General features: G+C 42.8%; 1 protein-coding gene across 2 annotated transcripts in view; it reads left to right on the top strand.

Annotated features, from left to right (window-relative positions):
• Window positions 1-25,237, top strand: part of SP4 (Sp4 transcription factor) — a 59,092-nt gene that overhangs the window by 20,840 nt on the left and 13,015 nt on the right. For both annotated transcript variants that reach the window (XR_008444026.1, XM_054020212.1), the window contains 2 exons: window positions 23,570-23,801; window positions 24,041-24,240. Coding sequence is in view for 1 of the 2 variants with exons in the window: in XM_054020212.1 (XP_053876187.1) it covers window positions 23,570-23,801; window positions 24,041-24,240 (432 nt within the window). In the remaining variant the exon portion in view is untranslated. The remainder of the gene's footprint in view (window positions 1-23,569; window positions 23,802-24,040; window positions 24,241-25,237) is intronic.

Raw genomic sequence — 25,237 nt, 5'->3', positions numbered from 1 at the left:
CGTCATGCAGCTGGCAGTCAGTTCTTCCTGGTGAGAATTCATCTTGGGTGTCAGTCTTTCCTTTATGGAGAAGTGTGCTGCTGGTCAGTCTCAAGCTCTGGCTATCCCCCAAATCCCAGTGCAGGGGAATTATACCAGGCTTAGCTGGAAGACAGCTCTTTCAGGTAGAGAGAGACAAAATAGAGTCTCAAGTCATTTGTGGAAGAGAGAAACTCAGGAACTGCATCTTCTACTGCTGTAACCAGATTCACTGTAGACAAGGGATCGGCAACCTTTGGCATGCCGCTCGCCAGGGTAAGCACCCTGGTGGGCCAGGCCACTTTGTTTACCTGCCACGTCTGCAGATTCGGCTGATCACGGCTCCCACTGGCCACGGTTTGCCGCTCCAGGCCAGTGGGGGCAGCAGGAAGCAGCATGGGCTGAGGGATGTGCTGGCCAACGCTTCCCGCCGCCCCCATTGGCCTGGAGCGGTGAACCATGGCCAGTGGGAGCCACGATCGGCCAAACCTGCAGACGCAGCAGGTAAAAAAACTGGCGAGCCGCATACCAAAGGTTGCCAATCCCTGCTGTAGATAGTTCTCTTCACAAATGCTGTCCCTGCCTGAGCTCAGCTAACATGTCAGGGTGGTCCCAGCCATGGACAGGCTTTCTGGGGCCTACAGTTGGTTGGCCAAATATGTCAGTCAGTTTCTGGTCTGGTAACTCTACTGTTTCGCCCCATTGCTGGCCTAGGTCTCAAGCACAGATTAGACAGGCAGTTTCAATTTCATTTCCCCAAGGCTGTGGTGTGTTGCTCGAGGCTGCTTTTCTCAAATCCCCAAAATGGTGCACACGGCTACATGAGTTGGAAAAATTAGTTGATTTGTTAAATGAGCAATCTCTTATACAACAAAATGACCACATCTTAAGGTGAGGCCTAGAAACTTGAAATTATTTATGAAGCTCTGGGTGACAGCTAAGTGGCAAATTAGGAATATCAGACTGTTCCACTAACATGATGAGGACACTTAAGGTCTACTAACCAAGAACCTTTTTTAAGTTTCACTTTCTCTTGGAGAACTAGCAAGGTTCATGAAAGGTATGCCCTTAACAAGTTTGACAAAAGATCAATGGACTTCAGAATTATGGAGCTTCAGTACCCCTAAAGATTCCAAGGGGCATTAGAAGTTTTATATGCAGTACAGGAGATCATCTAAGCTCTGTATAAATCAGTAACTCCTCTGAAGCTCTTATGTTCCAGGAGCTCATTCAAATTGCCTGCAGACCTTATAGAGGTTAAAGGAATTTAAGTAGTGCTTGTAAGCTCCTTGGCAGGGATCATCTTTTTGTTTCTAGCACAGTGGGGTCTTTTTTCATGACTAGGGGTATGTCTACGCTACGGGATTAATCCGAATTTATATAATTCGAATTTTGGAAACAGATTGTATAAAGTCAAATGTATGCGGCCACACTAAGCACATTAATTCGACGGTGTGCGTCCATGTACCGGGGCTAGCGTCGATTTCCGGAGCGTTGCACTGTGGGTAGCTATCCCATAGCTATCCCATAGTTTCCGCAGTCTCCCCCGCCCATTGGAATTCTGGGTTGAGATCCCAGTGCCTGATGGGGCAAAAACATTGTCGCAGGTGGTTCTGGGTACAGCCTCACCCCTCCCTCCATGAAAGCAACAGCAGACAACCTTTCGCGCCTTTTTTCCTGGGTGAACAGTGCAGACTCCATACCATGGCAAGCATGGAGCCCGCTCAGCTCAAGACAGCAGTCATGAACATTGTAAACACCTTGCGCATTCTCGTAGAGTTTATGCTGAACCAGGACCAGAAAAAGGAGGCGAGGAGGCGGCGGCGACGGCAGCGCGGCGGCGAGAGTGATGAGGATATGGACATGGAATTCTATCAAATTGCGGGACCCGGTGCTTTGGAGATCATGCTGTTAATGGGGCAGGTTATAGCCGTGGAACGCCGATTCTGGGCCCGGGAAACAAGCACAGACTGGTGGGACTGCATAGTGTTGCAGGTGTGGGACGATTCCCAGTGGCTGCGAAACTTTCGCATGCGTAAGGGCACTTTCTGGGAACTTTGTGACTTGCTTTCCCCTGCCCTGAAATGCCAGAATACCAAGATATGAGCACCCCTCACAGTTGAGAAGTGAGTGGCGATAGCCCTGTGGAAGCTTGCAACGCCACACTGCTACGGGTCAGTCGGGAATCAATTTGGAGTGGGCAAATCTACTGTGGGGGCTGCTGTGATGCAAGTAGCCAAAGCAATCACTGAACTGCTGCTACGAAAGGTAGTGACTCTGGGAAATGTGCAGGTCATAGTGGATGGCTTTGCTGCAATGGGATTTGCTAACTGGTGGGGCGATAGATGGAACCCATATCCCTATCTTGGAACCAGAGCACCAGGGTACCCAATACATAAACCGCAAGGGGTACTTTTCAGTGGTGCTGCAAGCACTTGTGGATCACAAGGGACATTTCACCAACATCAACATGGGCTGGCCAGGAAGGGTTCATGATGCTCACGTCTTCAGGAACACTACTCTGTTTAAACGGCTGCAGCAAGGGACTTACTTCCCGGACCAGAAAATAACCATTGGGGATGTTGAAATACCAATAGTTATTCTTGGGGACCCAGCCTACCCTTCAATGCCATGGCTCATGAAGCCATACACAGGCAGCCTGGACAGGGGTCAGGAGCTGTTCAACTACAGGCTGAGCAAGTGCAGAATGCTGATAGAATGTGCATTTGGCCGTTTAAAAGGTCGCTGGCGATGGTTACTGACTCGGTCAGACCTCAGCCAAACCAATATCCCCATTGTTATTTCTGCTTGCTGTGTGCTCCACAATCTCTGTGAAAGTAAGGGGGAGACCTTTATGGCGGGGTGGGAGGCTGAGGCAAATCGCCTGGCTGCTGATTACGCGCAGCCAGACACCAGGGCGATTAGAAGAGCACACCAGGCAGCGCTGTGCATCAGAGAAGCTTTGAAAACCAGTTTCATGACTGGCCAGGCTACAGTGTGAAATATCTGTTTGTTTCTCCTTCATGAAAACCCACCCCCTTTATTGACTCATTCTCTGTAAGGAACTCACCCTCCCCCTTCCCCCAGCTTGCTTTGAAAGGAAATAAAGTCACTATCTTATAAAAAGAGGGAGAGAACCCCGGTGGGGTTTGGGAGGAGGATCGGCAGGAAGGTAAAGGCCACTAAAAAAAAGGTTAAAAAAATGACAGCCTTTTGCTTGGGCTGTCCACTGGGGTGGAATGGGAGGGCGTACAGACTCTCCCCCCCCCCCCCCCGCGTTCTTACACGTCTGGGTGAGGAGGCTGTGGAACATGGTGAGGGGGTAGGGGGGTTATACAGGGGCTGTAGCGGCACTCTGTTATCCTGCTCCCGTTCCTGAAGCTCCACCAGACGCCGGAGCATGTCTGTTTGCTCACGCAGCAACCCCAGCGTTGCATCCTGCCTCCTCTGATCTTCCTGCTGCTACCTCTCATCTCGAGCATCTCTCCTCCTCACGTTGGTCCCTCCTGTCCTCACGTTCACTGGCTTCTTTCCTATACTTTGGAACCGTGTCCTTCCACTCATTCAGATGAGCTCTTTCACTGCGGGTGGATTCCATGATTTCTGCGAACATCTCGTCTCGTGTCTTCTTTTTCCGACGCCTTATCTGAGATAGCCTTCGGGACGGAGGAGGGAGGCTTGAAGAATTTTCAGCTGCTGGAGGGAGGGGAAAAAAGAGAATTTTTTAAAAAGATACATTTTGCAGAACAATGCTTATACTCTTTCACGGTGACCAACACTGTTCACATTACATAGCACATGTGATTTCTGTGCAAGGTCGCATTTTGCCTCTTAATATTGAGTGCCTGTGGCTTTGCTGCTAGAGCTCACAGACGCAGGTCCGGGCATCAGAATTCGGCTTGCATGCGGCCATGGTAAGCCATTGTCTTTCGGCTTCTGCGCCTTCCTTTCCCACACACCAAGCAAAGCCCGTTGAGTGCTGCGGTTTTCCTGTTAACCTTCAGCAGCAGAAAACAAACTAACCCCCCCCCTATCCAATTCTCTGGATGATCGCTTTATCCCTCCCCCCACCCCGTGGCTGGTATCAGGGAACATCCCTGCTAGCCAAACACGAAAAGCTCTGGGCCAATTCCCCCCCCCCCCGCCCTGCACTTGGCTAACCTCAGGGAAGGATTTATTTTCAGCCACAGGCAAACAGCACAGTAGGAACGGCCACCTCTGTCCCCTTAATTAAATTCCCGTATTTCAACCAGGTTACCATGAGCAATATCACTCTCCTGAGGATTACACAGCGAGATAAAGAACGGATGTTGCTTGAATGACAGCAAACACCGGGACCATACGCTGCCAGGGTTTGTCATGCAATGATACCAGATTAGTTGCTGCAAGCATGGCGCGGTCAAGTGTCCTACCATGGAGGACGGAATAAGGCTGCACTGCCCAGAAACCTTGTGGCAAGGCTTTTGGAGTACCTCCAGGAGAGCTTCATGGGGATGTCCCTGGAGGATTTCCGCTCCATCCCCAGACACGTTAACAGACTTTTCCAGTAGCTGTACTGGCCGCGAATGCATCCCAAGTCCTCAGGGCAAAGTAATCATTAAAAAACGCTTGCTTTTAAAACAAGTTTTATATTTTAAAAGGTAAACTCACCTGAGGTCCCTTCCATGGGGTCGTGGTCTTGGATACTGGCTTGGGAGAGTACTTCAGTCAGGCTGAGAAAAAGATCCTGGCTGTTGGGGAGAACGGAATGCTGGGTGCTCTCCGCAAGCTCGTCGTCCTCCTCTTCTTCCTCCTCTTCCCCGTCCGCAGAATCCTCAGGTGTAGCTGATGACATTATCCCCGCCTCGGAATCCACGGTCAGAGGTGGGGTAGTGGTGGCGGCCCCCCCACTACTGCATGCAGCTCGGCGTAGAAGCGGCATGTCCGCGGCTCTGACCCGGAGCGACCGTTTGCCTTCTTTGTTTTTTGATAGGCTTGTCTGAGCTCCTTGACTTTCACGCGGCACTGATCTGCATCCCTACCGTGGCCTCTCTCCATCATGCCCTTGGAGATTTTTTCAAAAGTTTTGACATTTCGTCTTTTCGAACGAAGTTCTGCTAGCACTGAATCCTCTCCCCATATAGCGATCAGATCCAGTACCTCCCATACGGTCCATGCTGGTGCTCTTTTTCGATTATCGGCCTGCATGGTTACCTGTGCTCTCCACGCTTGGCCAACAGGAAATTCAAATGTTCGCGGGGCTTTTCCTGTCTACCTGGCCAGTGCATCCGAGTTCAGATTGCTGTCCAGAGCGGTCACACTGGTGCACTGTGGGATAGCTCCCGGAGGCCAATACCATCGAATTACGGCCACACTAACCCTAATTCGAAATGACAGTATTGATTTTGGTGCTACTCCGCTCGTCGGGGTGGAGTACAGAAATCGATTTGAAGAGCCCTTTATTTCGAAATAAATGGCTTCGTTGTGTGGACAGGTGCAAGGTTAATTCGATTTAACGCCGCTTAATCCAAATTAAAGTCATAGTGTAGACCAGGTATAGGATTCCTAGGCAGTACAGTAATAGAAATAATAAATAGGTCTTCAGGTATAGCTTGGAAGGTACCGTACATTTTGGTGGTGGTCTGTCAAGACGGAGACTATGATATTTTAATTAATATGGCTGCTAACTAGGATGTCACCTAGTTTTAAAAATGTTTTATTTGGACATAAACATACAAGAACATTTCATGCAAGTATTAATACATTTTATTCATAAACTGTTATCTTCTTAAAGCACCCCTTTATGTCTGATCAACCTCTTATGTGTTTTTGTTTATATTCCCCAAATATTAATCAGATATTATAAACACTACTTGATCCTAATTTAAGACTGGTTGTCACTTTTTTCCATTGGAGGGATTTTCCGTACTTTATTTCTCATGCCAATAATGTTGAGGGAATCTGTCCTTTTCCAAAAAGCAGCTACCACACATCTTTAGATATATAGTTGCTAATACATACAGGTACTTTCATATTGCAGGGATACAAATATTTTCCTTGATAACGGAAAGAGAAAATTAACCTCAGCTTTACAAAATTTTTGTCTCATAAAGATGTAAAGCAATTACTAAAGAATGCTGAAAGTTTTAAAGAAACATTCGTATGTTGTAAAATTTAAGGTAAAACAAAAAAACAACAACTACACAACAGTTAGAAGGAATGAATACAAAGCTGAGGTACCTGAAACAGTCTTAGCTTGCCTTAGTCCACCAGCATCTTGTTATCTAATATTCAATATTATCTTTCGGATTCTGTGTTTTATTTTCATTAGTGCTGTCAAACGATTACAAAAATTAATTGCAATTAATTGTGAGATTAAAAAATAGTCACAATTGCAGTTTTAATTGCACTGTTAATAACGACCATTTATTTAAATATTTTTGGATGTTTTCTACATTTTAAAATATACTGATTTCAATTACAACACAATACAAAGTGTACTGTGCTTACTTTATATTATTATTTTTTATTGCAAATATTTGCACTGTAAATTTTTTAAAAAAAATAGTATTTTTCATTTCACCTATACAGTAGAATTTCAGAGTTATAAACACTAGAGTTACGAACTGACCAGTTAACCACACACCTCATTTGGAACCGGAAGTACACAATCAAGCAGCAGTAGAGGGAAGGGGGAAAAGCAAATTGAGTACAGTACTGTTAACTGTAAATTATGGGGTGGGAGGAGGGAAAGCAACATTTTTCTTCTACATAGTAAAATTTCAAAGCTGTATTAAGTCAATGTTCAGTTGTAGAACAACCATAATGTTTTGTTCAGTTACCAACAGTTCAGAGTTATGAACAACCTCCATTCCTGAGGTGTTTGTAACTCTGCACTACAGTACCTGTACAGTAGAACCTTAATCTCCTTATCATAAAAGTGCAACTTACAAATGTAGGTTTTTTTTTTTTTTTACATAACTGCACTCAAAAATAAAACAATGTAAAACTTTAGAGCCTACAAGTCCACTCAGTCCTATTTCTTGTTCAGCCAATCACTAAGAGAAACAAGTTTGTTTACATTTACGAGAGATAATGTTGCCTGCTTCTTATTTACAATGTCACCTGAAAGGGAGAACGGGCGTTCGCATGGCACTGTTGTAGACGGTGTTGCCATGTATTTACATGCCAGAAATGCTAAACATATGCCCCTTCATGCTTCGACTACCATTCCAGAAGATGTGCTTACATGCTGATGACGAGTTCTGTTCGATAATGATCTAAAGCAGTGTGGACCAATACACATTCATTTTCATCATCTGAGTCAGATGCCATCAACAAAAGATTAATTTTCTTCTTTGATGGTTTGGGTTCTGTAGTTTCCGCATCAGAGTGTTGCTCTTTTAACACTTCTGGCTGTACGTTCCACACCTCGTCACTGTCAGATTTTGGAAGGCACTTCAGATTCTTAAACCTTGGGTCAAGTGCTGTAGCTATATTTAGAAATCTCATAGTGGTACCTTCTTTACATTTTGTCAAATCTTCAGTGAAAATATTCTTAAATTGAACAACATATGCTGGGTCATCATCCAAGACTGCCATAACATGAAGTATATGGCAGAATGTGAGTAAAACTATACAGCAGAAGACATACAATTCTTCCCCAAGGAGTTCAGTCACAAATTTAATTATCATATTTTTTTAACAAGCATCATCCGAATGGAAATATGTCCTTTGGAATGGTGGTCGAAGCATGAAGGGACATGTGAATGTTAAGCATATATGGCATGTAAATATCTTGCAACACCATGTACAACAGTGCCATGCAAACACCTGTTCTCCCTTTCAGATGCCATTGTAAATAAGTGGGCAGAATTATCTCCCGTAAATGTAAACAAACTTGTTTGTCGTAGCAATTGGCTGAACAAGAAGTAGGACTGAGTGCACTTGTAGGCTCTAAAGTTTTACGTTCTTTTGTTTTTGAGTGCAGTTGTGTACAAAAAAAAAACATTTTTAAGTTACATTTTCATGATAGAGATTGTACTACTACTTATATGAGGTGAGGTGAACTGAAAAATACTATTTCTTTTCTTTTATATAGCGCAGATATTAGTAATAAAAAGTAATATAAAGCGAGCACTGTACACTTTGTATTCTGTGTTGTAATTGAAATCAATATATTTGAAAATATAAATATTTTTGGATTTTTTTACAAGAAGTTTAAATTGGTATTCTATTATTATTTAACAGTGCAATTAAAACTGCAATTAATTGTGATTAATTTTTTAATCCAGTTAATTTGTTTTGTATTAATCGCTTGAGTTAGCTTCAGTTAATTGACAGACCTCATTTTTAAGCTTATGGATTTAATAGAAGTTAAATGAACCACTTATTATGGAAATGTTGTGAAAAAATACCCAGTTGTCCCAGGATAAATCTGAATTTCAAACTTTCCATCATTTTCCCTACCCCCACTTCAGAGAAAAGCCTGTAATGTAGATATAAGCCAAGTGATTTGACCCTGCTGAGGTAGAGATGACCGTCCCGGTGCGGCCTTGACTGGAGCCAACTAGTCTGGTTAGAGCTCTTTCAGACTAAGCATGTGATCGAAACAACTGAGAGCAGCAGGAGACCCACAGGAACTTACGATAAAGACCGTATTGCCAGTACTAAAGGTTCAAAACTCATTAGTCAAGTCCCATAAATCAGGAGATTTAAAAAAGACTATTCATTATTTACATACTTGTTTCTGAGCCTTAAGGGTACACTTCATGTTTTCAAACTGTTCTCCACAGCCATGAGGAATAGGAATTTGATTTATTTAAAATGAAAGCTGAGATTCCTGTGTAATCTGGTTCCAACAGGTGAGTCTTTTAAAACACAAAATGTTACGAGAGTTGCCAGTTTGGGAGAGGGGAGCTGCCTCTTCTGAAGAAAGTAATACTGTCTTTGAGTGAGAGGAGAGGGCCAGACTCCTTTCTTTTGAATGATTTTGTTTTTTCTTTCTTCTTCCTCTGCTGCTACCATTGATCTAGTGTACAAGTAAACTGGCTTGGAGGGAATTAACTCCTCCTCCTCCCTGGCTCTGTCCTTGGCCACTCTCACAATTTGCCCCCACCTCTTTCTGTCAAAGGTTATTTTTCCCATTGATGGTAATTCATATTAAGAACTCTTTGGTCTTGCTTAGTATTATCCCTCCATCTTCTTTTTGGTTGAAACCATAAGGATGTCCTTCCAAGAGGTGCTTAGCTAACTGTTCTGTCTTCTGTCATCCTAATTACGTGCCCTACCCGGAGAAATCATTGGGATTTCATTATATTTATTATATTTGGTTTTTCATAGACCTCCCACAGTTAGCTATTCTATCTTCTCCACACATCAGTCTCCATTACTGGCCCAAAAATTCATCTCAACACTTATTTTCTAAGGTATTTGGCTGGGTGTCTTCGTTCTTAGGGTCTCTTATACATATAAAACAATAGGCCTTATAATGGTCTTGTATAGCTAAAGATTAGTCTTTTTCAGTAGTTGTTTGAAGCTGAAAATTCTTTTCAGAGAAGTATCAGGCCTTCCCACTCTATAACTGCCTTAATTTTTTTCCCTTACCAAATTGTTATTGGTAATTAAAGCTCCTAGGTATTTAAACTGTCTTAACTTACTGATATTTATGGTCATCAACTGCTTAGTGAGCTTGTCCATTATCTTCTCATCATTGTACAACCATATATTTGAGTTTATCTTCATTGATTTTAAGTCCCATTTTTTCTAGCTGTTCTCTTCAAGTCTCCAGTCATCCTTTGCACTGTATCTCTCCTCTCTATCCTACGATAACCAGGTCATCAGCGTATTCAAAAAATTAATACAGGCCATTTAAATTCACTCCCATCCTGAGAATTTTGCTGTGATAATACCACTTCTTTCCATAGGCAGAGTACTAGGGATAATGCCTTAATACAGTATTGCTGTCAGATGGGGCTGAGATTTAATTCCCTATTCATACTCAACTTTTTGAACCAAACACAGTTGTACCATCCTGTTAATTTTGTCAGCAATTCTGAATGCTTTTATTATGGCCCAGATGTCATCTCACAACATGCTATCATATGCATCCTTAAAGTCTATAAAAGCTATGTATGTATTCTGATCATGTTCCCATCTTTTCTCAAATAGTCAATAAATTGAAAATATTTAATCCACAGTGAACCTATTTTTTTGGAATTCACACTGATAATCTATCTTCTGTGTACAGAGTAAGACCTGGTCTACACTAAAAAGTTAGGTTGAAGGAAGCCGCCTTAAATCAACCTGTTAATGTATGTGTCTACACTACCGCGTTCTTTACGCTGACCTACATCGCCTCTAATGTCGATTTCTGTAATCCATCTCTGTGAGAGGCGTAGTGCTTAATTCGATTTTTATGGGTCAACTATGAGGTAGTGCAGATGCAGTATTGTATAATTTGAGTTAATTGGCCTCTAGGTGGTGTCCCGCAATGCTCATCTGGGACTGCTTTGGAGATCATTCTCAACTCTGTTGCACTGCAGCCAGGTACACAGGAAACAGACCCTCCCCTGCTAAAGCCCCAGGAATTTTTGATTTCCCATTTTCTGTTCGATCAGCATTGGGAGCATGCCAGCTTGAGCATAGCTGATCATGGAGACTACACACCCCAAACGCACTCCAGCTTGGTCTGCACGGGAGGTGGTGGATCTCATCGCTTTGTGGGGAGAAGAGTCTGTGCAGGCAGAGCCCCAATCCAGCAAAAGAAACGCTGACATCTATGCAAAGATCACCCATAGAATGGGGGAGAAGGGCTACACGAGGGACACACAGCAGTGCCATGTGAAAATAAAAGAACTTGGCCAAGCGTACCAGAAGGCAAGCGAGGTGAACAATCGTTGTGGTGCTGAACCCCATACGTGCCGGTTCTACAATGAGCTGCATGCGATTCTCAAGGGTGACCCTACCAGCACCCCCACAAGTAACCTGGACACCTCACAGGTGTGTGAGTCTAGGGACAACCAGGAGGACGATATTTTGGAGGAGGAGAATGGAAGACAGGTGAGCGGTGGATTCATTCGCCACGAGAGCAAGGAAATATTTTTAACCCTGGAGCCCTGTGGGTTGCAGGACATCACACTAACGTGCCTTTACTGTGTTCAGCGTGGGTCAGCAAGTAGTTCAAAGAGGCTGATAAGGGACTGGGGCCCCACATGATAGAGACTGCAATTTGGGAGTGAAAACGTTCCCCTCCACCCTGTTCGTAAACAGCTTCCCATGGTGCTATGGGGAAGGGCCATTGTTGCACTAGCTACCTTCGCTCCCAACATGAGCCTGCCATAAACTTCATTAAAAGTGCGGTCACTCATGACCAGGGGGGAGGGGCCAGGACTACTCACCATGGCTGGAGCAACAAAATAGCACAGTAATGGTTACAGATTCTGATTATGTTATGGCTTGCAACTAGAGTAATAAGGTTTTTGTTTGTTTATTTTTTTATGAAAACAGCCTTGCTATGAAAACATTTTATTCATGTACAATGACTCCTTTATTTTTTCCCATGACTGACAGCTGGAAATGTGTCCTTCAGCATGTCATCAACACCTGAAAGTAGACTTTTGCTGATTAGGAGTCAAAAAAGAACGTGGGAGGACATGTTCACCAAGATAATGAACACCTCCAGGACAGCTGACACAGAGCTGAGACCGTGGAGGATTTCATTGTCCGAGAAGATAGACATGGACATGGAGAGCAGGAAAGCTTCCAATGAGCAAGAGCATGCAGTGCAGGATGAGATGCTTCGGCTTATGAAGGACCAAACAGACATGTTGAGGCATCTGGTTGATGTACAGGAACAGAAGCAGGAGGGTAGAGTCCTTTTACAGACCCTGGCGGACAGCCAGCCAGCATCGCCTGGTGCAGAATCACCCTCTCTTAAGCATTCCAGGAGGCATGGGCGAAAAGTCCATTATCCCTTTCACTTAACTCGGGGAGGGTACAAGGAACAGAAGGTGCCCATTCAAGACCTTTGATGGTGTGAAATGCAGTGTTATGTTACACAGCTGAAAATGTTTCTCCCGTTCCAACTTTACAACCCCTTTTCCCCAAGGTTACCTTTTTTTCTGTTCTCCCTTTTTATTTATGTTAAATAAAAGTAAATGGATTTGAGAAATAAATGTTCTTTATTGAGTAGAAGCAGTGGGCATGTTGTCTCAGGGAAAAACGTGCCATTCCACTCTTTTGATTGGGGGTTGGCTTTACAGGGACATTAATACAAGCCAGGTGAAGCTTTGTGAGAGCACAGTGCCGACAAGCAGCTTACATTACTGAGACCCATGATTGAAACGGCTTTTCAAAGCCTCGCGGATACGCAGCATCCCTTGCTGTGCTCTTTTTATTGACCTGGTATCTAGCTGCTCAAAAATGGCTGCCATGCGATCTGCCTCAACTGCCCACCCCGTGGAAAATTTCCCCCCCTTTTTTTCCATAGATATTATGGAGCACACAGCAGGCAGCTATAACCATGGGGATGTTCTCTTCACAAAGGTCCAACCTTGTTATTAAACGTCTCCAACGCCCTTTTAAATGACCAAAGGCACATTCAACCACCATTCTGCACTTGCTGAGCCTATAGTTGAACCGTTCCTCACTGCTGTCCAGATGGCCCGTGTATGGCTTCATGAACCATAAGAGCAAGGGGTAGACTGGGATAACTATAGGCATCTCAACCTCATGAATGTTCATTTTGTGGTCTGGAAAGAAAGTCTTGGATTGCAGCTTTTTGAACAGACCCGAGTTCCTAAAGATGCGTGTATCACGAACCTTTCCTGACCATCTTACATTGATGTCAGTGAAATGCCCCCTGTGGTCTACCAGTGCTTGCAACACCATTGAAAAGCATCCCTTTCAGTTTATGTATTCTTTGGCAAGTTGGGCTGGTGCCAAGATGGGGATATGCATGCCATCTATCACCCAAACCACAATTAGGGAACCCCATCGCGGCAAAACCGTCCTCTATGTCCTGCACATTTCCCAGACTCATGACCCTTCATAGCAGAAGTCAATTAATGGCCCTGGACACTTGGAGCACAGCAGCTCCCACGATTGATTTACCTACTCCAAATTGATTCCCCACTGACTGGTAACTGTCTGGAGTTGCAAGCTTCCAAATAGTGATCACCACTCGCTTCTCCACTGTCAGAGCAGCTCTCATTTTTGTGTTGCTGAACTGCAGGGTAGGGGAAAGCTCTGCACAATGTTCCTGGAAGATGATCTTCTGCATTCGAAAGTTCTGCAGCCACTGTTTGTCATCCCATACCTGCAAAACAATGCGGTCCCACCAGTCAGTGCTTGTTTCATGGGACCAGAAACGGTGCTGAAGAGTTCAGCTGCTCTGTGACTGCCAGCAGCAACTGTAAATTGTTTTTTTCAATGGCTTGCAGTAGGGCTGCTTGCAGGACATCACTATGTTCCGCGCGGTGGAGCCTACTTCGGCTCTGGAAATACTGCAGGAGAAGGCGCGAGATGTTTGAGATGCTCACTACAAGAGTGCACAACTGAGCAGGCTCCATGCTTCTGGGGTTATGGCATATGCGCGGCGGTTTTAAGGTGCGAAAACCACTGGGTTGTTTGCTGTTGATATGAGGGAGGGATCTCCGTGCATCATGGGATGTTGGCTCAATGTTCCCATTCTCCCTATAACAATGTTTTGATCCCATGAGGCATTGCATAAACTTCCCAAAACACACTGTGGCAAGTTGCACTTTGGGATAGCTACTAACGATGTGCTGCCTTGTGCATTGATGAAGGCACTGCTAGTGAGGACGCACCCCATCGAAACAATAAGCCTGGTGTCACACACAATCGACTTAATTAATTTGGAGGTTCGAGGTCGAATTACATAAAGTAGACTTAATTTTCTAGTGTAGATAATCCCTAAATCTATGTAAGAGTTTCAAAGATTTTATAGGCCATAATGAGGAGAAACATTTCCCTCCTCACAATAGTTTTTTAAATTCCATTTTGTCATCCGTTTTTTTCAAAATTGGGCATATGACCAGCTGCTTCCATTCCTTTGGAATTTTTCATCCCTCTAGACCAACAAAATTACTTTTGTAAAATTATAATCTTTATAGGGAACCAGATTCATTGGAAAAGGGGGGAGAGAAATAATGAAGAGAGAAGGAAGTGTTTCCTGTTTCCTCTCTCTCTCCTCCCTCTGAAAAACAAATAGTACTGTTGTCTCAGGGAAGAACATGCCATTCCCCTCTTTTGATTGGCTCAGTTCTCACGCTAGGTGGTCTTTGGTTGTCTTAGATGAGTGAATTCTGCAGACAAGTATGGCAGACTTCAAAGCAATGTTGGTTTAAAAAAAAAAAAAAAGCAGATTCTGAAGTAAGAAATATTTCTTCCAAAAATCCATTTCTACAGTATTAAAGCAAAATGTTCTAGATTTTATGTTTTCTATTATATGAAATACTCCAGTTGATCAAAAAAGAAAAATTATCTACAATTGCAATAAAATTTAAGCTCTCTCCTTCAGTATGTGATGAAGTTTCTAAATGGCAACCTGCCCTATAGAGGAAAAAGGTAACTGTGAAACAGTTGTTAGGTACAAAAACAATGTAACAAGGAAATAGCTGTTTTTAATTTGGAAGTATTTACAACTGCTAATGTATCACTCGATGTGCTAGATAACCCAGCTCTGCATTTTTAATTGGAGGCAAACCTAGACTCTATTAGGGCCCTACAGATGTCTCAATGGTTAGTAAATATCTCTCTAAAGTTTTTGATGACCATGTTGTTGAAGTAACTTGACAGCTGCATGTAGATTTTTATCTTTGATAAAACAACTGGTGCCCCAAATGACTCTTATCATCAATATACCTGCCATACTTTCACTCAGCAATGATGTTAATGTTGAACAGTCAGATGACCTCTGTACAAGAGTTTGCCGGGGCTTGACCCTCTCCGGGGCAGCGGGGAGCCACACTTGTGAGCTTGAGAAATTCGTCGGGCTGTGGGGTCTCCCTCGGCAGCTCTTGCTGTAACCGGAAGAACACGGTAAGCCCACCCCTGCTCAGGGTGGGCAATAACGCTACGTCAGGAGCTCAGGCCCTCAGTCAGGACTGAGCAACAAACGAGTACAAAGTATTAAGCCCAGGCCTTAGGTCAGGGCTGGGCAACAAACGCTGAGTCAGGAGCTCAGGCCCTCAGTCAGGGCTGAGCAACAATAGTAGGCCCCAAGCCTCAAAAGGCCTGGGAGAGGGGGAGGCTGCCACCCAACCCGTGGGTGGCAGGGGGGACGCAGGCCCTCCCACTCCACTGCGTCCCATCCCAGGGCCCTAGCAGCAACAGAAGACCCGCTGCTGTCAGTGGGGATCCTGGCCACAACACACTGACATAGGCTCTGGCAGTGCTGCAGCCAGACTGGGGTCGGCTGCCCCCGGGCTACTTCCACACTCCCCCTCGGGGCCTACCTGGGTCCTGGTGTTGGCCTCTGGGGGATCCAGGACTATGGGTTCATCAGAGCAGGAATTGATCGGCAGGACCGGCGGCCCCTCCGAATAGCGGGCGCAGGGCAGGCCCGGCGGCTGTTTTGGGCCATGTAGTTTTCCAATGACGATCTAAGCTGGAGACATCTGGTCTCTCCGGCGGCTGGGGCCTTACTGAGCTCTGAGGGCGAGGCTTTATATTTCTGGGTTGCTGCCTGACCCTCTGGGGGGCGGGCTCTGAGCTCCCTAGCTCCGCCCACTCTGGCCTCCGGATGGGCTCTTCCCCCTCCGGAGCGGCGGGGAGCCACACCGGCTCACTACAACCTCTCAAAGCTATTGTATTGAATGTGTCGCTAGCTATTAATTTTAATGCATTTTCAGAAGCAGTATTGCAAACACAAGTTCTTTGCATAAGGGTGTTTGTGACAGACAATTCTGTGCATGTGAGCAAGAGTTGGGAAAAACTTGAAACACACATTATTTATGGGAGTTCAAGTTTGTGCAACATGAACTTAACTCCTGAACTTGCTGTGGGACATCTAGATGGAGAATTGTAAATACTTTAAATCTTGGTTTGAGGGAGAAGGAGAGAAGATAAGGGGAAAACCTGCACAGCTTCTTCTGCATGGAGAGACTTACTAAAAAGAAATCCTCAAGCATTGCTACTCTTGCTGGAGATCACAAACACTACTTGTAGTCTTTCTATTTTCCACTATGCAGAATATTTAAATAACTATTTTTTTTCCCCAAAAAGAATGCTGCAGGTAATAATAGGTTAACCCTGTCCCTGCCACAAAACAAATTTTACAGTTGGGTGGCAGTGGAGCTCACATCTTTATTAGTGTAAGTGTTGAAGTAGGAGGTAGAGCAAGTAAACTCGGTTTGTGTAAAACAAGATACTGGATTTTGCCCATCAGAAGTCACAGGGGAAACTTCTAAGCACAGGATAGAGTGATAAGTAGTGTATTTAACAAAAAAAACACTGTTAATATTATAATTTTTACTACTTCCATTTAAAAAGTTTTCCACTACTTCTGCATGATCATCTCATGTTTTGCTGTATATTAAAAAAAAGTTGAACTAGGTTGTCTCTTGCCTTAAGAGAAATTAACAAACTTGTGTTGATAGTTTCTCTGAATTGTTGGAATAGTATGAAATGTTCTTCACCTGCTCGGAGATCTTATGGGAAAAATCAGGGCAGCCATCCAAAAGAACATGAGGCATTATCTTGTTTGAATTGCTAACTAAACCTCTAGTTTGCTGTGTACTACAAAGATCTGTTCCAGGAGCAGCAACACATTGTGAAGAACCACTGAGCACCAACAGCTGGATTTATTTTATTATATTGTGTTCTTGGAGTTTTATATTGTATACTATATTGTTCTCAATGGCTCTTTTACTACAGTTCAGTATCTGCTATACCAAATATGAAATAAGTAAATCATTTTTTAATTAAATGAAAAACACTATCAAATGGAAAATCTCATTTCTGTCAGAAAATTTTTGAAGCTACGATTATTGCCCTAAAGAACATAGCTAAAATTTTAGAATTCAAAAGCTTTTAATTGACTTAAGCTCCTGAAACCTCTTAGGCCCTTTTGCATATTTTACTCTCTGCTGGTGAGGAACAGAAATACAAATAGAAAACCTTTCTCCATCTTTTTTAAGAGGAGATTTTAAGAGTTGACAGCATCCATTTAATAAACAAGACTGCTGATATACCATTATTGCTAATTTTAAATTCAAAACTATTTCTCACAACAGCTGTAGCTTGGCTCTCTTGTTTGTCTATAGGGGCATATTTAGTGGTGTGCCTCCCAAGAGCTATGACACAGCAGTCACTGGCCAGGTGCGGGACAGAAGTGGCTTTACAGCCCCCAGTGTTAACTGGAGCAACCTCAGTGGCTGCTCTAGCTTATAGTAGCATCATTGGAGCTACCTATTGGGTGGCTGTGCAGCAACCCATATTCTCTGTAACACTTGGCATTATACTACTCCCCATCCTGCTGCAACTCACTCCCTTCACTAGGGAATGCATAGGACTAACAGGGTTCCTGTACTGGGGAATTTTTGCTTGGCCACTTGTAACACTTATATAGCCCTATTTGTCACTAGTGCAGGGCCAGAGAGTAGTATAGTATAGTAAAGAAGTATGGGCTGGATGAATGGACTGTAAGGTGGATAGAAAGCTGGCTAGATCGTCGGGCTCAATGGGTAGTGATCAATGGCTCCATGTCTAGTTGGCAGCCGGTTTCAAGCGGAGTGTCCCAAGGGTCGGTCCTGGGGCCGGTTTTATTTAATATCTTGATTAATGATCTGGAGGATGGTGTGGACTGCACTCTCAGCAAGTTGGCAGATGACACTAAACTAGGAGGCGTGGTAGATACACTAGAGGGTAGGGATCGGATACAGAGGGATCTAGACAAATTAGAGGATTGGGCCAAAAAAAATCTGATGAGGTTCAACAAGGACAAGTGCAGAGTCCTGCACTTAGGACGGAAGAATCCCATGCACTGCTACAGACTAGGGACCGAATGGCTAGGTAGCAGTTCTGCAGAAAAGGACCTAGGGGTCACAGTGGACGAGGAGCTGGATATGAGTCAACAGTGTGCTCTTGTTGCCAAGAAGGCTAACGGCATTTTGGGCTTATAAGTAGGGGCATTGCCAGCAGATTGAGGAATGTGATCGTTCCCCTTTATTCGACATTGGTGAGGCCTCATCTGGAATACTGTGTCCAGTTTTGGGCCCCACACTACAAGAAGGATGTGGAAAAATTGGAAAGAGTCCAGCGGAGGGCAACAAAAATGATTAGGGGTCTGGAGCACAAGACTTATGAGGAGAGGCTGAGGGAACTGGGATTGTTTAGTCTCCAGAAGAGAAGAATGAGGGGGGATTTGATAGCAGCCTTCAACTACCTGAAGGGGGGTTCCAAAGAGGATGGAGCTTGGCTGTTCTCAGTGGTGGCAGATGACAGAACAAGGAGCAATGATCTCAAGTTGCAGTGGGGGAGGTCCAGGTTGGATATTAGGAAACACTATTTCACTAGGAGGTGAAGCACTGGAATGCGTTACCTAGGGAGGTGGTGGAGTCTCCTTCCTTGGAGGTTTTTAAGGCCCGGCTTGACAAAGCCCTGGCTGGGATGATTTAGTTGGGAATTGGTCCTGCTTTGAGCAGCGGGTTGGACTAGATGACCTCTTGAGGTCCCTTCCAACCCTGATATTCTATGATTCTATGAGTAGTATAGTGTCTTATATTGAATACTGTTTAACTTGTGCCAAAATATGTGTTATGGCTTTTGTGGGATGTAGCCTATAGGATAGTTTAAGTTAAGAAAAAATAAGGTGAAGTTAGATTTTGGGCCAAAGTGTTGAGGAGTATGGGAAATTGAAGTTACTAGCGTGAGATAAGTTGAAGACAAAATGTTATGAGAAGAAGGTAAGAGTTAGTAAGGACATGACCCAGAGTTGTGTTCCCATTATACTTTGGTTATAAGTGGCTGGAGCAAGGTTTTTAAAGTGTTTTTGAGAATTGTGAATGTTTTATAAAAATGCTATCTATATTGCTAGTATGGGAAGGACATTGGTGCAGATGTTAATTTTAAATAATTGGTAACGTAAAGAGCCAAGTGAGAAGGTGGTGAAAATATAATTATGGTAAAGAGCAGTTTAATATTAATTAATATTATAATAGAATATAAAAGGAGTAGTTTTGTTAAATTGAAGGAGAGGTCCAATCAAAAGGGTACTGTTAGGTTCCAAGATTATAAGGCTGTACTTCACTCCGTTGTCAGCAACTGATCACCAATTCATGCACCATTTCATTTTTGAGTAAGTATAATTGTAGAGTTGTGTAAGTAGCAATTGCATGCCTGTTTGTTTAAACATTTTTCTTTTTAATAAAATTTGTATCATTCATAGTGTTGTCTAGTGGTCCTCTACTAAATACATTTTCTCTGACCTAGAGGCTCAAACCTGAAAACTAAGTTGGGTTTTGTTGCACCCTTATCTTCAGCAACTTAATATTATTTGGGAAGATTTCAAATAAAAGTTACAGAAGGGCTACATGGAGCCTAACTTTGCATTTATTTTGCACATTTAAATTATAAAACATAATTAGGTATTCACATATTCACAGTTCTTGTTTAAGTGCAAAATGGTACCAAATTTGTAGCGAATCACACACTGAAATAAATGCAGAGCTTCAGATATATTCCCATTAGGAATCTACCACCTCAACTTTTTTTGGTTTTGTGAGAACCTGACTAAACTTAATCCAAACTCTTGGTGTATATATCCAGATGCCATGAATGGAAGCATGCTGGGGAGAAAAAAGGAGTGGATGTCTCTGAATTGAAATGGTGGGAGGAAGGGGAGAGGACTTCTATAAGCTGATGATGATACATACAAGCTTTTCAGTCCCAATCCATTTCATCTAGGCCCTCCCATGAGAGTGTCTGCTCACTTCCATCCTTCGGGCTGAAAGCCTGTTCTGAGTGTTTCGTTCCAAGAGTGTAGCTGTTTCACATTGTTCTCCCCACAACCCCAATTGCTAGCACTCTAAACTGGCACACTTTCCCAGCTCCTTCTCTGGGACCTATTCTCCAACCTTAACAGTGATACAGATTCAATGCTGGAATACTTGTTTTTGTTTTGTTTTGTTTTTAACAGGTTATTCCAGTGACCTTTGTGAAGGGCCCATTGCTGGTCAGCTTTTACCAAGTAGTAACAGCAAAGCTTTAGGGGATACTTACACTGCTTGATCCTTAAAGCAGATTTTAAAATACCCCTTTTCTAGTCAATCCACTTTTGCTGCACCTTTCCTTCAAGATCCATCTCCTAAAATGTTTATTTCTTCTATCCTTCTGATTTTCCAGCAGAATTATGGTTCTTTCTTCTTTCTGCTGCTGCTTTGCTTACATTCTTGCTTTCACCAGTATTGGAGGAGCAGCGGGTTTGCCTACTCAGTCATGTGAACCAAAATGATGTTATAGGAATTTTCCCTCAAGCCCCCAACTCTGTGCTGCCTGGACTAAAAGGAAACCTCTGTTTTGTATTTATAAGAACATGAGAATACTGAGTCAGGCCAATGGTCCATCTAGTCCAGTACCTGTCTTCTGACAGTGGCCAGTGACAGATGCTTCAGAAGGAATGAACAGAACAGAGCTATTACTCAGTGATCCATCCCCCATCATCCAGTCCCAGCTTCTGGCAGTCAGTGGTGTAGGGACATGAGGTTGCATCCCTGATCATCTTGGCTAATAGCCATTGATGGACCTGTCTTCTATGAACTTACCTAATTCTTTTTTGGCCCTCACAACATCTACTGGACAACAAGTTCTAGAGGCTGACTGTGCACTGCGTGAGAAGGTACTTCTTTTTGTTTGTTTTAAACCTGCTGCCTATTAATTTCATTGGGTGACCCCTGGTCTTGTGGTATGTGAAGGGGTAAATAACACTTCCCTATTCACTTCTCCTCACCATGATTTTATAGACTTCTATCATATTTCCCCTTAGTTGTCTCTTTTCTAAGCTGAGCAGTTCCATTTTTTTTAATCTCTCTTCATATGGAAGCAGTTCCATACCCCTAATCATTTTTGTTGCCCTTCTCTGTACCTTTTCCAGTTCTAATATATTTTTTGAGATAGGGTGACCAGAACTGTATGCAGTATTCGAGATGTAGCATGGATTTTTTTATAGTGGCATTTTTCTGTTTCTTATCTACTCCTTTCCTAATGGTTCTTAACATTCTATCAGTTTTTTAGACTTCATACAGAGGTTTTCAGCGAACTATTAGTGATGACTCCAACATCTCTTTTAGTGGCAACAACTAATTTCGAACCCATCATTTGTATGTATAGTTGGGATTATTTTTTCCAGTGTGCGTTATTTTGTGCTTATTACCATTTGATTTTCTTCTGCCATTTTGTTGCCTAGTCACTCAGTTTTGTGAGATCTTATAATATTACCTTTGTAACTTTTCGCAGTCAGCTTTGGACTTTACTGAGTAGTTTAGTATCATTTGCAAACTGTGCCACCTCACTTTTCACCACCTTTTCCAGATCATTTATGAGTATGTTGAACAGCTACAAGTCCCAGTACAGATCCTTGGGGGACCCTGCTATTTACCTCTTCCCCTTACGAAAATTGACCATTTATTCCTACCTTTTGTTTACTATCTTTTAATCAGTTCCTGATCCATGAAGTCCTTCCTTCTTATTCAATGACTGCTTACTTTGCTTAAGTTCCTTGGGTATAGGGCCTTGTCAGAGGCTTTGTGAAAGTCCACATGCACTGTCAGCTGGATCACCCTGGTCCACATGTTTGTTGACACCCTCAACGAATTTTAATAGATTCTATTAGTAGTTTGAGGGAAAGGTTAAAGTCTCATCTTCACCTGTCATCTCTCCCCCGTCACAAGGAAAAGGACTGTCTACCAGCTTTAATAGTCAGAATTAAAAATCCAGAAGATAACATGTTCCCGCTTTACTCTCAGATAACTAGGCTGATGATAAGAGAGGTTAACAAAAAAGTAAGAAGTAGAAAGATAAATCTTCCTATTCCTGTCATAGAGACTGTGCAAGGTAGTTTCTGGCAGAGCTGGGACTAGAACCTCCATTTGTTATGGATAGATCTGTCATCCACTAAGCCTCAGTGGCTTTCACTTTGAACATGCCAAGTCTATGGCCTGGTCTACACTGGGGGTGAGGGGTGGGGATCGATCTAAGGTACGCAACTTCAGCTACGAGAATAATGTAGCTGAAGTCGACATATCTTAGATCAACTTAGAATCACTTACTTCGCATCCTCGCGGCACAGGATTGACAGCGACCGCTCCCCCGTCGACTTTGCTTCCGCCTCTCACCGAGCTGGAGTTCAGCAGTCGACGGGAGAGCGATTGGGGATTGATTTATCGTGTCTACACTACATGCAATAAATTGATCCCCGATAGATCGATCGCTACCCGCCAATCCAGCGGGTAGTGTAGACGTACCCTGAGTAATTGGCTATGCTATCTGTAACCACTACTCTAACACCTTTAGAGAAGAGTCAGGGACAAAATCCTGATACTGAACATTTCGCTGTTTTCTAGCATTTATTTGTGTAACTTTCTGGCATATGGTTGCTGCTATCATTTATTCCTTTACCTTTAATGGTAGAAGGTTGCACTGTGGATCTTAAGGTCTGGAATTCAAACTGTGCTGACTATCTCTGTGTGGTGGTTGGAGGAAGGCAGTCATTACAGTTGCATATGATGGAATTTCTATTTTTTCAGTTTTCAGTTTTAAAAACGTAGGTAATTAAGTAAAGTCATTAAAAGTATATTGCTCACGTTGAAAAGTCAAGCACTCAAAAATTAGGAAGTACCATAATTTAATAATTCCATTAGAATAATTACTATCTGAGCATGTAATTAAAGATTATTTAAGTTCAGCCATACATTGGGGCAGATTTAAGGTTGAATGGGCAATCTTAATTCTGGCATTTCCTACCTTTTACATGCTTGACTTTGCAGCATTAATGTTCTTCCAATATAAATTTGTTTTAAAGAAATCCTAATGGAATACATCAAGATACTGCATATTTTTATGTATAAATGAAGTTTGTGACTCAGTTGCTTGCAAAAATAGTAGGTTAATTCCATAAAATAACTTAAAAAAATAAATGTGTGTGAGTTTTAAATAGGAATGTGGTTTCCAAGGTTATTCTAGGGAAAAGCATCAACAGTAGAAAATGAATTCTGTGTAATGTTTTGTTTCATATCTTCTACTAATGTATCTCTTCAGTCTCTAAAAAAAGAAGATGCCTGTAAAACTAGTTATTTCCTGTTGAGAGCACACATTTTGCTTTACTATACTCTTTTTATAATGAATTACATTAATCGGGGCTCTCTAAAGTTGTGTATAAAGTCTGTTTGTAGTATACTAAAGCACACTAGTAAACTTACTGGATTTAATATTTTTTGTGCAGTTTTCATCCACCTACAGTGGATAATCTCTTGAACAAAAGGCATGTAAAATATTATGTTGTGACCTTTCTGAGATGATCACTAAAACTTACGAAGACTTTCTTATTTTACAGGTCAACAGCAAGGACAGGATGGAGGCATGAAAGTACAGCAAGCCACAATAGCTCCTGTAACTGTAGCCGTAGGAGGTATTGCTAATGCAGCAATTGGTGCTGTTAGTCCTGATCAGATCACACAAGTGCAGTTACAACAGGCCCAGCAAGCTTCTGATCAGGAAATACAACCTGGCAAGAGGCTAAGAAGAGTTGCCTGCTCGTGTCCTAATTGTAGAGAAGGAGAAGGAAGGTAATGTTAGTTTGTCAGTTAAACTTTAGGCATCTTGTGGGCCTTCTTATTTTGGGGGCTTTTTTCCTTGTATTACTGTCATGTTTCTAATCATGTCCATAGGAAATCATACTTGTAAATTTTCTATTCAGAAAGAGGATTATAATCAACTTAATTTTACAATTTCAATTTTTTTCCTTAGAGAGCTGATAATATTTTAAAATAAAATCACCTAACTGCTTAACTTTTGATCCTGTCAGAGGCAGCAGTGAGCCAGGAAAAAAGAAGCAGCATATCTGCCATATCGAAGGATGTGGAAAAGTTTATGGGAAAACATCTCATCTCCGGGCACACCTTCGTTGGCATACTGGAGAAAGACCATTTGTATGCAACTGGATGTTTTGTGGCAAAAGATTTACACGGAGTGATGAGCTGCAAAGACATAGAAGAACCCACACAGGTTAGTCAACTGTCTGTATTTGATAGAGTAATGCCTTTAATGATGGTGGCCATTGGTGAACAGTGATTTTAAATCAAGTTTCAAGCTGTTCTCCTGCATCTGCATTAGAAAAAGATTGAGTTTAGGACATGGTTAACTAGCATGCATTGGCTAAAAGCCTGACCTAAACTTGATCAATTTTCCTAATCAGGACAAAGCCTTGGGGCTTTTTTACACAGGGGTTTAATCCACAGTAACTCTGGTTGGTTTAATGAGAAAATGTCTGCATGCACACAGCACAATTCGTTAGAGTGTTGTAACTCCAAAAACTCTGGAATACTCTTTCAAAGTGTATTACGTTTAATGCAAATTGAGTTAGTGTGGTGCATTGTTCATGTGCACACAATGCTGCTGTGCACTACTGTAGCAGTCCTTCAACTGGTATCCCACACTGTTTGTGGGCATCCATTACTGATCTGTCTGTTTACCTGTGTGCCCTCCATTGCTCTCGGATTAAGTTGACTGGATTTCCCTCCTGCATTTAAAAACTGTCATGGGGCCAGTATTTGCCCATTTGCTCCTGGAATTTAATATATCAGCATTGCTACAACATGCCTCCAGCAGTTCCTTAGACCTGTACTGAGACGCTAGATCTTATCCTTATCTTGGGAGCAAACTCTTTTGAAATAAAGATGTGTTTGTGGATTTTATCAAGTAGATGTTGATGAGGGGCCACAACCAGGACACCAACCAGTGCCAGATAAAGAGCAAACAGTGAAGAGGATTTACATTAAAATGAGGGATCCCAGGAAGAGGTCTAGCAATGGAAATGTAATCTATCCATTTTTTGAGAAGCTGGACAGTATTTGATTAATTACACCACTGCTGAACTCAAATTGGTTGTGGACCCTGCTGCCTCCCCTACAGCCTTCCCCTGAGGACAAGCAGCAAGAGTCATCAGAGGAGGATCACGAGGAAGGCAGTGAAGAGTTCTCCCCAGAAAGCCAGGATCTCTTTG

This window comes from Malaclemys terrapin, chromosome 2, assembly GCF_027887155.1.
Source record: "Malaclemys terrapin pileata isolate rMalTer1 chromosome 2, rMalTer1.hap1, whole genome shotgun sequence".
NCBI lineage: Eukaryota > Metazoa > Chordata > Testudines > Emydidae > Malaclemys > Malaclemys terrapin.
This window is presented reverse-complemented; position numbering and strand designations above follow the sequence as displayed.